The sequence below is a fragment of the Amia ocellicauda genome, chromosome 21 (genome assembly GCF_036373705.1).
Source record: "Amia ocellicauda isolate fAmiCal2 chromosome 21, fAmiCal2.hap1, whole genome shotgun sequence".
Classification (NCBI taxonomy): Eukaryota; Metazoa; Chordata; class Actinopteri; order Amiiformes; family Amiidae; genus Amia; species Amia ocellicauda.
Window position 1 is genome coordinate 8,533,927 of NC_089870.1, and position 12,874 is coordinate 8,546,800.

The following is a 12,874-nucleotide window of genomic DNA, read 5'->3' on the forward strand; positions in this document are numbered from 1 at the left end:
TTACCAATTTTAAGCCTGGCTGATTTAGGGATGTATTTTTGTATCCACTGTTCTGTTACTGTATCACTATGTGGTTGTTAAATTCTTCCAAAATAGTTTATGGTTTTAATTTTTTCCACCCAAGGGCGTTCTGGAGCCATCTTCAGTTAATAAAGCACTAACCCAAATTGAGCTTTGTTTATCTGTGTTTTATCTCTCTATCTGTGCTTCAATTAAATGCTTTGTCCCGAGGCTCTGGTGTTCTCATATGACTTGAACTGGTGAGCACAGTTCACATACAGATGGACAAAAAATACCCAGCAAATTTTTCTCATTAAGCTCTATGCCTTCTTTTTGTAATTATGCTCTGCAGCAGTTTTTTTTTCTTCCTCTCAATAGTTATTAATGGACACATTACCTTCTAGAATATTGTGAACTATAGATCTGGTGTCTGTTGTTCCAGATCTTTTTCATACCTTTGATCTGCTATTATCATAATTTGTTGTTAAAATTTACTTTCTATCAAACAAGAAAGAGTGCATTTAATGAAAAACGTACATCAATGTCAAAGGTCTTGTCCTTGGTTTGATTGAGGCTTTAGTCTTTATAAGGAGAAGTGAACACTGGAAACATTGAGAGGAACAAAGAGATGTTGTATTGCACCAGCTAGCAACAATCTCTGTGAAGTGTGTGCCAGCAACAAAAGTACTGAAGTCTTACAAAAAATGTATTGGTAGTGGAGACAAATATGAAATATTTGAGAGACCTTATGTTAACTTCATGAGTAACTGTGTTTTCAATTCATCACCTTTTGCCATTCAGTTTTGATCAATGCAGGTCAATGAGCTACTGTACGAGCCAGGTACACACAGTCGTAGGAAATTCATCCCATGTCAGCTACAAACGAGTCTGGCCTTCAGTCCAAAATGCCAGTGGAAGTGCCTTAATTGCTAACTACTTTTGATGCTATAGTTTATTAATTAAAATACAACATTAATAACTGTATTCTGCAGAATTAATTAGGTTGTAATAGAGCAAATCCTGTAATGGCAAAATTGTTCTGTAGGATTACAAAAAGGTAAACTGTGCTGGAAGCTGAATATCTCTCGATGTATCCTAGAAACACCCAGTAAAAATGCAACTATTGCCAATTCTAGCTCTGTTAACAATGGTCGGGAACAGATCAGAGAATCGGGGAGCTCTGTGATCGTAGAGCAACAACGAACATTGTCAGCCTGTCACATTCACTGTTGTTGCTCTTTTCTATGCGTCTGAACATCAAGCTAATGGAAATGCTAATTGCTAATCAGGTTTATTACGTGCTGGTTTAATTGTTCCACCGGGGAGCCTCATTCCCTCGCTAACTGCATCATGTGCCATTTTAAAGAGACAAGAAGAAACCATTACAAATAAAACTGGCTTGTCAAGTAGAACTTCCAGCCTGAGGCACTGGTTGCAGGCCAGCAGCACCTTACCCAGAAGAATTGGGTATAAACCATACGGTTGGCCTGGCACACACACAGGTTTAGTTATTCTGGCTTCTACCACAGACCATTATTAACCACAGTCCCGGTGTTTTGGCGTGCGTTCCCCTGCCGTAGTGCCCCGTTGTTCTGCGTGTGCACTTGTCCCCTCTGCAGTCAGACACCATGGAAAAAACCCAGCATCTGGAACAGCTGGAATGTTGAGTAAAACTGGTCTGACCACTTTCCCTTGATTTGATTGTCAATAATTATAACCTGCTGGAGCCAAGTGTGCGAACTGCGGTATATATGCACGGATCTCCGCGGTGCAACTTAATATGCCAAAATGTCAGTGGATTTAGAGGAGCAGCTCACAAATTAGCATAATTTGAGGTTATTCTCCATGTTAAAATCAAGATGACAGGGTTATTGCCTTTCAAGTACAAGGCCTGGGCTTGAAACCAGCTCCTTTCTGACAAGTTATCTTTCTTGGAGTTAGTGTAGCTCCAGAGTGGGCGTGAGTCCAGGCCACTAAACCATCATAGCATGCAGTGATTCTGAACACCTGGGGCCACAAGGGGCCCGGGGTCCGCAGGAGAAGATACTGAACTTGGGTCTCAATTGCTTGACGTGGGTAGTCCTTGCATTGTTCATACGGGTGACTTACAAGAGTAGAAGTCACTAATAAAATAACGAAAAGTAGGCCACTGGCCACAAGTAATTCATTTATCAAACTTTCAGAAAAATATTCCTGAATCTGACTTATATTTTGACTTGATAATCCCTTAAGTAGACTCCGTTCTGTCATTTTGAAGGGAATAAATTCCACTGGGAGGGGTAGTGCAGCTCAGGGAGAGAATCTTTTGGAAGATGTTTTTTTGGCTGAAGATTCCTACCAGCCCTTGACGAGGAAACCCACAGTTGGACAGCCTGCTAACTTACTACGCTGTCTTACTGCGTAGAGAAGAAAAACAAACTGTATTTCGATCTGTTTTTTCACAGACTTTAAAATAAAATAAAAAAAACTGTCTGGGGATGGCCTTGGCTTGTTTCCTCATGGTTTCATTGGTAGTGTTGTATGAGTATACACTGCCACTGCTTAGAAACTCAAGCTGCCTCCAGAGATTTGAAGCCCTCAGGCCTGGGCTCTGTCCAAACCTAATGACTCGCCTCTCTTGGAGACAATAGTGTGCGCCCTGTCGTTTTTTTTTTTTTTTTTCCTTCTGCAGGATCTCTGTCAAAACAAACTGGATTTAATTCCTGTCCACTGCAACCACCGAGTTCTTCGCATACCAGACAATACAGGAAGCTTTAGATGTCCGTTCCAGCAAATTAATTAAAGGAAAAGGCACAAAAAAAGGCAAAGTTTACTCTGCCTGTGTGCTCAGAGTTCCCAGCACTTGGTAAATACCATACATTTGTTGAGGTAGTATGCTTTGTACAAACTGAAGTATAAAAAGTATAGGAAGTATGAAAGAAATGACAACCATTCTCATTTCATCATATGTAGTACTATAAGGTGTTATATATTATTGGAAAATAAATGTTTCCTCCCCCAGTCAACCCCCTCTGAATCCCCTAGGAATAAATTACTTATAAATAAAGAAATATTTTGTTTTAACTAAGGAAGAACTAAGAGCCTGGGAAATATTTATAGACCTGAATATTTTGAAGCTGCACATAATAATTGCGATACATATAATACGAATGAATGAATATTTAAAGAATGAAGATGCATTAAAGGATGTGTCGGTGGAAGTTCAGCCTTTTCATTCTGTATGCTATAAATTTCTCATATCTGTTGCTCCATCTCACTGTCACAGCCAAATCTGTCATTCCATTTTATATGCTGTAAGTACATTAGTCATTGATAGCTGTCAGGGAAGAAAAAGTTTGCACGGTAAATGTTTGAAGGAATATTTTACATTTTTCTGTTGTATCTATCTATATATACTGCTCTTGATCCATGTTCCAGGGCATCAAATCCAGTGAAGGTCTTGACTCATTGTAGGATGAATCATATAGTGTAGGAGGCCATCTTCTCTATATCACATTTGCTGTGTCCCAATAGCGGCTTTACAGTACTGTGGGCTACCGGGGACTATTTTTTATAAGGAAGCAGATGCCTAGGTGGATCAGGTCTTTCCGGTCTCTGTTTCCCAAACGTGTGTCAATTAGCCATTATAAATATGTGGGTGTCAAAAGGATATAAATACTCCATGGAATTACACAGTGTCCAGTTATTTGTGATTTTAGGAGTTAAGTATCATTCTGAAAATATATACATTTAGTCTTAATTAGGGTACGGAATTTTGCGTAAACCATTACAAAAATTTGGATGAATGATTTTCAAAATAGTCTATTAAAAAAAAAAAGCTTGACATTCATCGGATTTTAAAATATTTGATGAAAAAACACTAAACATTTGGTAGAAATCATGTTTTATCCAGAAATAAAGGGAAAAGCACAACATCCACAAGGGAAAGAAATGCTCCACTAGGTTATAGATCAACACATTCTTAAATAGAAAAACATTGAGAGCTTTTTCCATTTGTTTATTTGATCTTCATCTTAGGATTTGCAGGTATAAGTGCATGTAGAATACATGGAAAAGAAAGGCTGTGTTAAAAAGAGGCTCTGGTCATAAATGAATTCTCCAAATAAACAGAGATTGAAGCAAAAACCTTAAAGCTATAATGCCCTAATACTGGGAAAAATAAAAAATAACTAACTGGCTGTTTAGTTTACAGTCAGCATTGCAAATTTTTTCCACTGTTTCTGAGAGTTTTCAGGATTAATCCAAATGTTGATATAACCATTTGGGCAGTTTTGAATCTGCCTAAATCGGCTACAAAGTGAAAATTACAACCCCTATGTCACATCTCTGTCTTTGAATCACCAAGTGCATGTATTTGTCGAGTTTTCAGCTTGTGGGTAGAAATCGTGTTAAATCGGTTAAAACCTGAACTGAATCTGAATGATAGTCTTGATATCTCATGCTGCAGCTATTCGAATGCGGAGATCCTCACTTCTAACTGCATACTCCTCTTTCCCGTTGCAGTGTCGCTGTGGCTCGGTCCCGGGATGTACCTTCCTTTGGCCCCCCTATCCCTAAGGGTGTGACTTTCCCCAAATCCACTGTGTTCCGGGACTTCCTGCTGGCCAAGGTGATCAATGCAGAGAACGCCGCCCACAAGTCGGACAAGTTTCGAGCTATGGCCACGCGCACGCGGCAGGAGTACCTGAGAGACCTGGCGGAGCGCCACGTCACCAGTACCCCCATCGACCCCTCGGGCAAGTTCCCCTTCATCTCCCTGGCTTCCAAGCGCAAGGAGAAGAGCCGGCCGTACAGTGGGGCGGAGCTGCGGAGCACCGGGGCCATCACCTGGCCGGTCTATGCCGAGGACTACAGCTGTGGCTCCGAGCTGGAGTGCCTGCTGGCCATCTCCAATGAGTTCATGATCCTCATCGACCAGGAGGCCAAGTGCGTGGTCTTCAACTGCTCCGTGCGCGATGTCATCGGCTGGACCCTGGGAAGCCCCGCATCTCTGAAGGTGTTCTATGAGCGGGGGGAGTGCATCTCTCTGCGCTCCATCCACAACAACACCGAGGACTTCAGAGAGGTGATCAAGCGCCTGGAGGTAGGTGGCACCCTGCTGCACGGAAGAGCTTGTGCTCCCAGAATAGATTTCCAGGGTTTCCAGGCACAGCATGTGACTTTCCTCTTGCCACATCAGTTAAAACATCCATTTCTGTAAACTGTACATTCATAATGTCGAGTGACAGAGGGCCTCAATTTCTTTATATATATATATATATATATAGAACTTAATGCCGATTTTAAAAATACTTGGTTTCCCAAGTGACGTTGTAACTTGAGGTCATGAACCTTTTACCAGTAAATAACAGGATATCTTTAATTATACTTTTTGCACATACTGATTCTGTACACAGGCATTTTAATTGAAGGGTTCACATTCCTCATGACAGCTACTACCTTTTATAAAATGCCTGCCTTTAGGCGGCATTTTGTTTTTTAATCCTGCAATTGAACTGGCTCTTTCTTTCCCGGATTAAAATGAAAACGGTGATATGAATGTTGAAAGCTTTTATTGTATGATTATTCTTCACTGAACCAGTATCTCAGTCCCTTGGGCTCAGTTCCAACATATAGTGGTGGAAAGAAAGGGAATGTGACTGTATATTATTTATTGTATAGGTTGATAAACAAATCAGTTCTCCTCATTTAGATTTCACAGGCAGTGTGCAGCAGTTTTTGACGCATCATTAAGCTCATGATACAAAAACATCCCCAGCGATACAATTCCACTCCTTAGCACTGGCAAATGGCACTGCTGAGTTAATATGCTCTCTACCCTGCTCCTAAAGCGCCCCCTTGCCCTTTTATTTTTAACTCGAGGGCTGTTCGATTCTCGCTATCTGGAGCACTTATTTCGAGTGCTCTACCCGTTGCCTCCCTCGCTGCTCTGCAAACGTTAGGAACAATCTGCTGACCTCCGTGGGCAGTGGACTGTGGGGTGTCATTAGTTTATTAAATACTTACGAGCACACGTGTGATCTGAGTAATATGTATGCCTGCCGGTATTACTATATTGAATTTAGCCTAAAGATTGAAATTGAGAATAAATCTTCACAAAAAATCATGGCTTAGTAGTTCAAGACGGATTTCAGGTTGCTAAGCTTCTTGCGTATGCCTCGCTGGAATTCATAATAGACCAGCTCTCCTCATGGTAAACAGTTTCCCCTTTTCCCTGGACGATTGTAGAATTGTAATCGAAGCCCTCCTGAAAGACGAACACAGTTATGGGAACAGGCTATTGCAAAATGTGCACTTTGTTTCTTTGTAACCATTTAGCAGTTAAATGGCCAAAAGGACTGCTCTTGTTCACCACACTGAAAATATAAAATTCACTCACAAACTAAACACTTTTCAGGTGGCCAAATAAAAGAGCTGCTGATTGCAACTACTGATTTTCAATTGTAATTTGTAAGGTGTATTTTCAACTGACAATATCTGTAATCAGACTGATAATAAATGTGCCTTTAATAAAGCAAATGTATAAATAAGTAAACATTTTATTTTGGACTTTTGTTGTCAGTGTATAGCCAGGTGGCACTGCATTTTGAAACCAAAAGTAAGGGCAAGGTTATTATAAACAAAACTTGGTCCGGTTCATGTAGCTCAGTAAACATTCGAGTTTCTGATAGAACGCTTTGTGTTTTCAGTTCCTGACCAAGGGCTGCGAGACCACCGAGATGACCCTGCGGCGCAACGGTCTGGGCCAGCTGGGCTTCCACGTGAACTACGAGGGCATCGTGGCGGAGGTGGAGCCCTACGGGTACGCCTGGCAGGCAGGGCTGAGGCAGGGGAGCCGTCTAGTGGAGATCTGCAAGGTGGCGGTGGCCACGCTGTCTCACGAGCAGATGATCGACCTGCTGAGGACCTCGGTGACCGTGAAGGTGGTCATCATCCCTCCCCATGATGATGCCACACCCCGCAGGTATGCCACCAGAAAAACAACACCGTGGTTTTGACTTTTATTTGACTTTTTAGAATGTATTTATGTATTACAGACAGGCTTATTACATGTGGACCTGAGGGCTAATTTGTCAACTTCAACACCACCGACTTTAAATTTGGGGTTGTTTTTGTAGGCTAAATTCATTAGACTACACTCAACAAATACTGAATCTCTCCAGAGAAATTTCATCTGAAAAATGTATGTGGCAACTTTACCCTTCCCTTGAAAGAAAACTCTTCTAGACCTCAGCATATTTGTGACAGTGAATTGATTGAACTATTAAACCTTGCAGGGGCTGTTCAGAGATGTACCGCATGCCAGTGGTGGAATACAAAGCCAACAACGAGGGGGTGCCCTATGAGTACAAGTTCCCGTTCCGCAACAACAACAAGTGGCAGCGCACAGCGTCTAGCCCTCAGCAGTCCCTCACCTCGTCCCCACAGAGCCACGCTGCCACGCCCAGCAGGGCCGTCTCCCTGGGGGGCAGTATGGGTAAAGCCCCGCCTCCGGAGAGGCCAGAGCGGGCTGGCATCATCCCTCGCAGTGTGTCCAGCGATGGGCGCCCACTGGACCCCAAGAGGTATGTGTCGGATGGCTCTGAATCTTATGAAAGCTGGAAGAGGAAATGTGCGTAGAACACCTATAGCTCTTGACTGCCATTTTGAGAGTTAAAATAAAAAATAAAAATAGAGTATTTGCTGTTTGGAATGTGCGTTTCAGAAGAACAGGTGAAAGGATTATGCCTCCTCCTGTGTTCCTTCCCATTTACCTCAGGTTCTCCCCTGGCTCTGAGAGCAACTACGCTCTGGTGTCTATGATCTCCCGCCCGCAGCACAATCGGAATTCTCCCAGCAGCCTCTCCTACTCCAGTGATACGGGCTCAGGGGGCAGCTCACACTGGCGCCAAAAATCCATGCCTGAAGGGTAAGGTCCAAACAGACTAGCTTTTATTTTTTCATTCTAGTAATTCAGGTAGACGTTTATTGTACATGCTACACTAGCCTTTTACTTGACCAAAAAAAAGACTATTTGTATTTTCTGTAACAGTGTTGGGTCAAATGTCCTACTGCTCGTGATAAAATAGTGCACATTCCCACTTTCTTGGCATCTAGTGGGCGAAGTGTCCAGAGACAAATGTGAGAAGGTTCATGTATAGTGTCAGCAGCTCTCTCTCAAGTCTGCTTCAGTGAATGACCCTCAAATGATTAAATAACTGGTATATTTTATATCCTGCATCTGAATTGTGTTGCTGGGCCATCTGTTGAATTTAAATGATCCTTTGCCATTACATAAAATAACAAGATCTTTTTATAACCATCATTAACTCACTGAGGGAAAAGGACATATTCAAAAGGCGGCAATTATCGATACTTTTCTTTAAAGTCTTAAGCGATTGTTTTCACTTTAAACGTAAAAATAAAATCGAAATGTGAGCCAGACGTTTGAAACCTCCAGTCAGAGAAGACCCCCCCAGCTATTGGGCAATCCACATGAGCAGGCAGTAGACTGAATTTCCATAAAACATTTGGTAATAAAAAAGAAAATAATAAGTAAAAGCTTCACGATTTGACTCTTCCTGCCAATTCTTTTGATATGTGAAGATATGACTTTAATACTTCCATAGCATGTTTATTTTATTTCCCACATGCTTAATTTATGTCACAAACTGTCTGATGGCTGTTAGACACCGTGTAACTTTAGTGTAGTCTACAATATCCCTGCAATATGAGTGCTCTGACTAAATATTGGGGTGCTAAAACAAATTTAGTGACTGTACTTCCGATTTGAATATGGGGTAAATTGGAAGACGAATGGCGTGTGATTCTCCACGCCCCCAAATCTGAAGTCTCAAGCTGTTTAATACAGTGTTACATCCTTATCCAGAGTCATGGATCCCAGATTACACCAATGACAAATGTGCTGTTTCGTCATGTTGGCCCAGGTTTGGGGGCAGCCGGCACTCCCCACTGTCAGTGGATCGGCAAAGCACCGGAGAGCCAAGCGGCAGCGGCAAGTCCACCCCGAGTTGGCAGAGGACGGAGGACGCGGCCTCGGGCAACACGGGGACTGGCACAGACAGATCGACACCAGGTGAGACGAGTGACACGGTGGCTTGGAAGACATGGAAGATGTTTGTATTTTTTGGGTGTTTTGTTGAAACCTTCACTCTGACTTTAAAGGTGTTCTTAGCTCCAGGGTCCAGCAAGTTCACATTTCCATATCGTCTGAAATGTGTGCACATGTATAGATAAAGCGCTTCTGCTGCTGCTTCTTAATAACTACATATGCGGTACATGTGACCCTCTTATTGGAATATCTCTCACTCCCACACACAGCTGCTTGTCAGATCGCAGCAAGAGAAGACAGTGATGCATGAGCGATGCTTTTAAGCTGCACCTGTTGGGGCTGTTATGTGTGTGACCAATAACTAAATTTACCGCAGGTTCCTGTGAGCAGCAGCACTAGTGCACCGTACAGCGTGTTTCTGAGGGAGAGAGGTGGTCCCTGGGGGTCCTTACAGGCGAATCCACCGAGTAATGTCTTCAGACATGCTCTGATTTTTTTATTATTATTATGCCAGCCAAAGAATACCTGAAACCATCCCTCAGTGCTCAATTTGACCAAGCTGGCATTTTGCTTTTGCACCACTTTATCCTAATCTACTTGTTTTACATTCAGTGTATGCATCCCTGTTTGGTGTTAACCTTTTAATATCACCCGATCGCTCAAGGTTGCGGATGTTTGGAGGGGTTCTTATCATGCTGATTGCTTTAAAAATTTACACTGCTGATTGAAGGCTCCTGTAACTCCTTGGTTCTGGTTTGGGAGTAAATACCATGCTTGGTTGTCAAAGCCATCTGCCAAGTGCTGGAATCCTGCTATTATCCCGAGAGGGGGGAGTTATATTGTCTTGGGACTGCTGGCTCCCATGTCAGGAGATATATTAATCTATGCCCCCCCCTCCATCTCTTCCACTCACACTGAGCTTTAACTTCATCTCATTTGCCGTCCATGGAATTGCCATCCAGCGTTTCACTGTTGCTAATTATAAATAGCCAACAGCGCATTCACTGTGACCAATAATAATTAAAAAAAAAAAACAGCCAAATAAAATGATCATCAGAAGTGGCTCTTTCTTTTCCTGTGTAGTTGTACAGATAACCTTTATGAGTAAATAGTGTCAAGCACTGTCACACAAGTACACCTATTTTTTTGTATTCCCTCACTCCATTAAATGTATAGATATGAAATGAGTGTTTCTACCCTGCACACCTGAGTAAAAAGTTGAGTCAGTTCACATCTCTGTGGAGCTTATCCTCAGCAAGCCCCTTTTCTTCTGTGCTGTTATCCATGGCTACACTACAACAGCCCCTTTCTTCTTTCCACAATATTTTGAAGAAGATTAAGTTATTTCCATCTGTTTTCAGACTTTTTCCACTCTCCCTCTCTTTCTCTGTCTCTCATATTTCTTTGATTTTCAAGTTTCTTTCCAGCCTCTTTTGGCCCTGCATTTTCTTTCCAATCTTTCTTCCGTTGTTTTGAGTTTTTTATGAGCTAACCACGTCTCTGTCTGCCTCTAAGTGACTTTCCTTGTTTTAATGTGGTTTTCTAACCACGGCTCTTTCCCTACAGCTGTGCTGGTTTTGGTCTTTGCCGATTACTTTTCCTTTCCTAATATTGTCTCCCATTTTTCACTCGTCTGTAGTTTCTTTCCTTTCTTCATTTCATCCCGAGCTGCTATAAATATGAATAGTTTGTACAAGCTTGATATGATTGAATCGGAGAGATATGAGTACAAGAATGGTCCTAGTGCATCTCGCTAGTTAAAATTCCCTCTTTGTAACCAGTAGTCTTGACTACACTGACTCACTGCACCCAGAGGACCACTCAGCAGGGCAGAAAGGTGCTAGGTAGTGGAATTGAGCTCCAGATATTGAAGCTTTCTATAGCGGCAGACTAGTGGGTTATTAGCAAGAACCATGACTTTGCATTTCATAGGCAACAGCTTTGTTTCTATAGTTTTTGTCTTAATATAGTGACTGACATTTACCTTTAAATGCAGGACAATGCATTATCACAGTTCAGGGAGGAATAGTTTTACTGGATTTTTGATAGAAAATTGTGGTGTTGGATAAGGTTTGGGTTTTGGCCCACGTCTGGTGACCTTTTGAGGTAATACAATGTTTTTACAATATCTGGTCTACTTTCCACACTGTAATTCAATTTCACAGTTCGGCATTACGATTCAGATTTTGTTATTTTTAGGCGTGAGGCTAATGAATTGCCATATCTGTATTAACTTACCCAAAGAGATTTCATCTTCTCGCCCACATTCGTATCCGAGGCCGAGCCATCTGGTGTCCTCCGTGCAGCCGGCGCCTTGCTGTGCAGATGTCTCACTCTATATCTCTCCTCTCTTGTATTTAGTGCAATTTGTTTCAGTTTTCGAACCTGGAGAGTCGCATAGTCATTTTGTGGATCATATTCCACAAACAAACCAGACACTGAGCACTTTATGTCCTAAGTTTTTATTATAATTTGTACTTGTTTGCATTCTTAGAGATATTATAAGTCATTATACTTGTTGCATTTCCACAAGGGGACGGTCATGCAGATTCGTAACAGCAATGGCTAAATAAACTGAAAGTGTGTGCCAAGCTGTCGCTACAAACCTTTGTATTTTGATGATTCTTTGGAATGTATCCAGTGGAGTTCCATAGGGAAACTCTATTATCCGTTTTTACCACTTTTGGGGCATTTTGGGTTATTTAAAGAAATAACAGCCGAGGCTAAAGACACTGTTGAGGGTGACACCAGTGTCTCGGGATTGATTACATATTGAAAAGCATGAGGAAAGTGCTGCTGTAGATTTACAGATTACTCACCCTGAGGCCTTGTGTTTTCCAGAGCCCCCCTCCACCAAGTCGGGCCCCCCTTACAGAGAGTCCTCCGGGGGGCCACGAATCCAGCGTCAGGAACAGGTCATCCACCTCTCTCCCAACAAGAACAGCCAGGTGAGGCCTTGGGGTGACGGAGCCGGACTCCAAACCCATCTGCCGCTTCATTCAGACCCTTTCACTGTAAGGTAAATGGACATTGTCTAATCTCAGCTCTTACCCACCCGTGTCTTCCTGTGTCTCCCAGGCGGAGGCCCCGTACTCCAGCCACTCCAGCAGCAACACCCTGTCCAGCAACGCCTCCAGTGCTCACAGCGACGACAAGTGGTACGAGATCGGGGGCGGAGGCGGCGAGCGGCCCGACTCGGAGCTCAACGGCTTCGGGGGTTACCTCCAGGGGGCATCAGCAGACAGCGGAATCGACACCACGTCGTACGGTGCCAGCCACGGCAGCTCGGCCTCCCTGCTTGCCGCCGGGGCCCCAGGGGCCAAAGAGAAGACGCCCTCTCCCTGGCAGAGCCCAGTAGAGGGTGGACGCCGGATCCTGGAACGATCCCCACCCGTGACCGAGTCGCCTGTCCCCCCGGGGACCGCTGGAGAGGGCACTGCCAAGAGCCCCACCACGTACCCCCTGGTACGGGATAGCAGCACCTACAGTCTCAGTGATGTGGCCTCACATTCCAGGTAATGTCCCTGGGCTCGCTGTGTAGCTGCTGGCAATTAAACTCAATCCCACCTTCTCTACTGTCACTTGGGTTTGAGTATTGACCTGTATGTTACATATGATATTGTACTCTTCATTAAACACACTGGCAAATGATTTTTCTTTCCTAACCTACAAAATAAGTATGCATACCCATTTCGTATCCATCAAAATATGCAGTTTGGGTGACAGTTGACGGAGCTGTCTTGTAAACAACAGAAAGGTCATTTCTGTATAATAAGGTGATACTTTCTCAGGTTTCTCAAGCCTAGAATACTTTAAATAACT

At 43.0% G+C, this 12,874-nt stretch overlaps 1 protein-coding gene across 11 annotated transcripts in view; it reads left to right on the forward strand.

Annotated features, from left to right (window-relative positions):
* The window catches only part of sipa1l1 (signal-induced proliferation-associated 1 like 1), an 89,465-nt gene that overhangs the window by 67,085 nt on the left and 9,506 nt on the right, over positions 1-12,874 (forward strand). For all 11 annotated transcript variants that reach the window (XM_066694889.1, XM_066694891.1, XM_066694890.1 and 8 more), the window contains exons 9-15: positions 4,504-5,083; positions 6,690-6,964; positions 7,278-7,565; positions 7,760-7,909; positions 8,928-9,076; positions 11,894-12,000; positions 12,131-12,567. In XM_066694889.1, the coding sequence (XP_066550986.1) occupies positions 4,504-5,083; positions 6,690-6,964; positions 7,278-7,565; positions 7,760-7,909; positions 8,928-9,076; positions 11,894-12,000; positions 12,131-12,567 (1,986 nt within the window). The remainder of the gene's footprint in view (positions 1-4,503; positions 5,084-6,689; positions 6,965-7,277; positions 7,566-7,759; positions 7,910-8,927; positions 9,077-11,893; positions 12,001-12,130; positions 12,568-12,874) is intronic.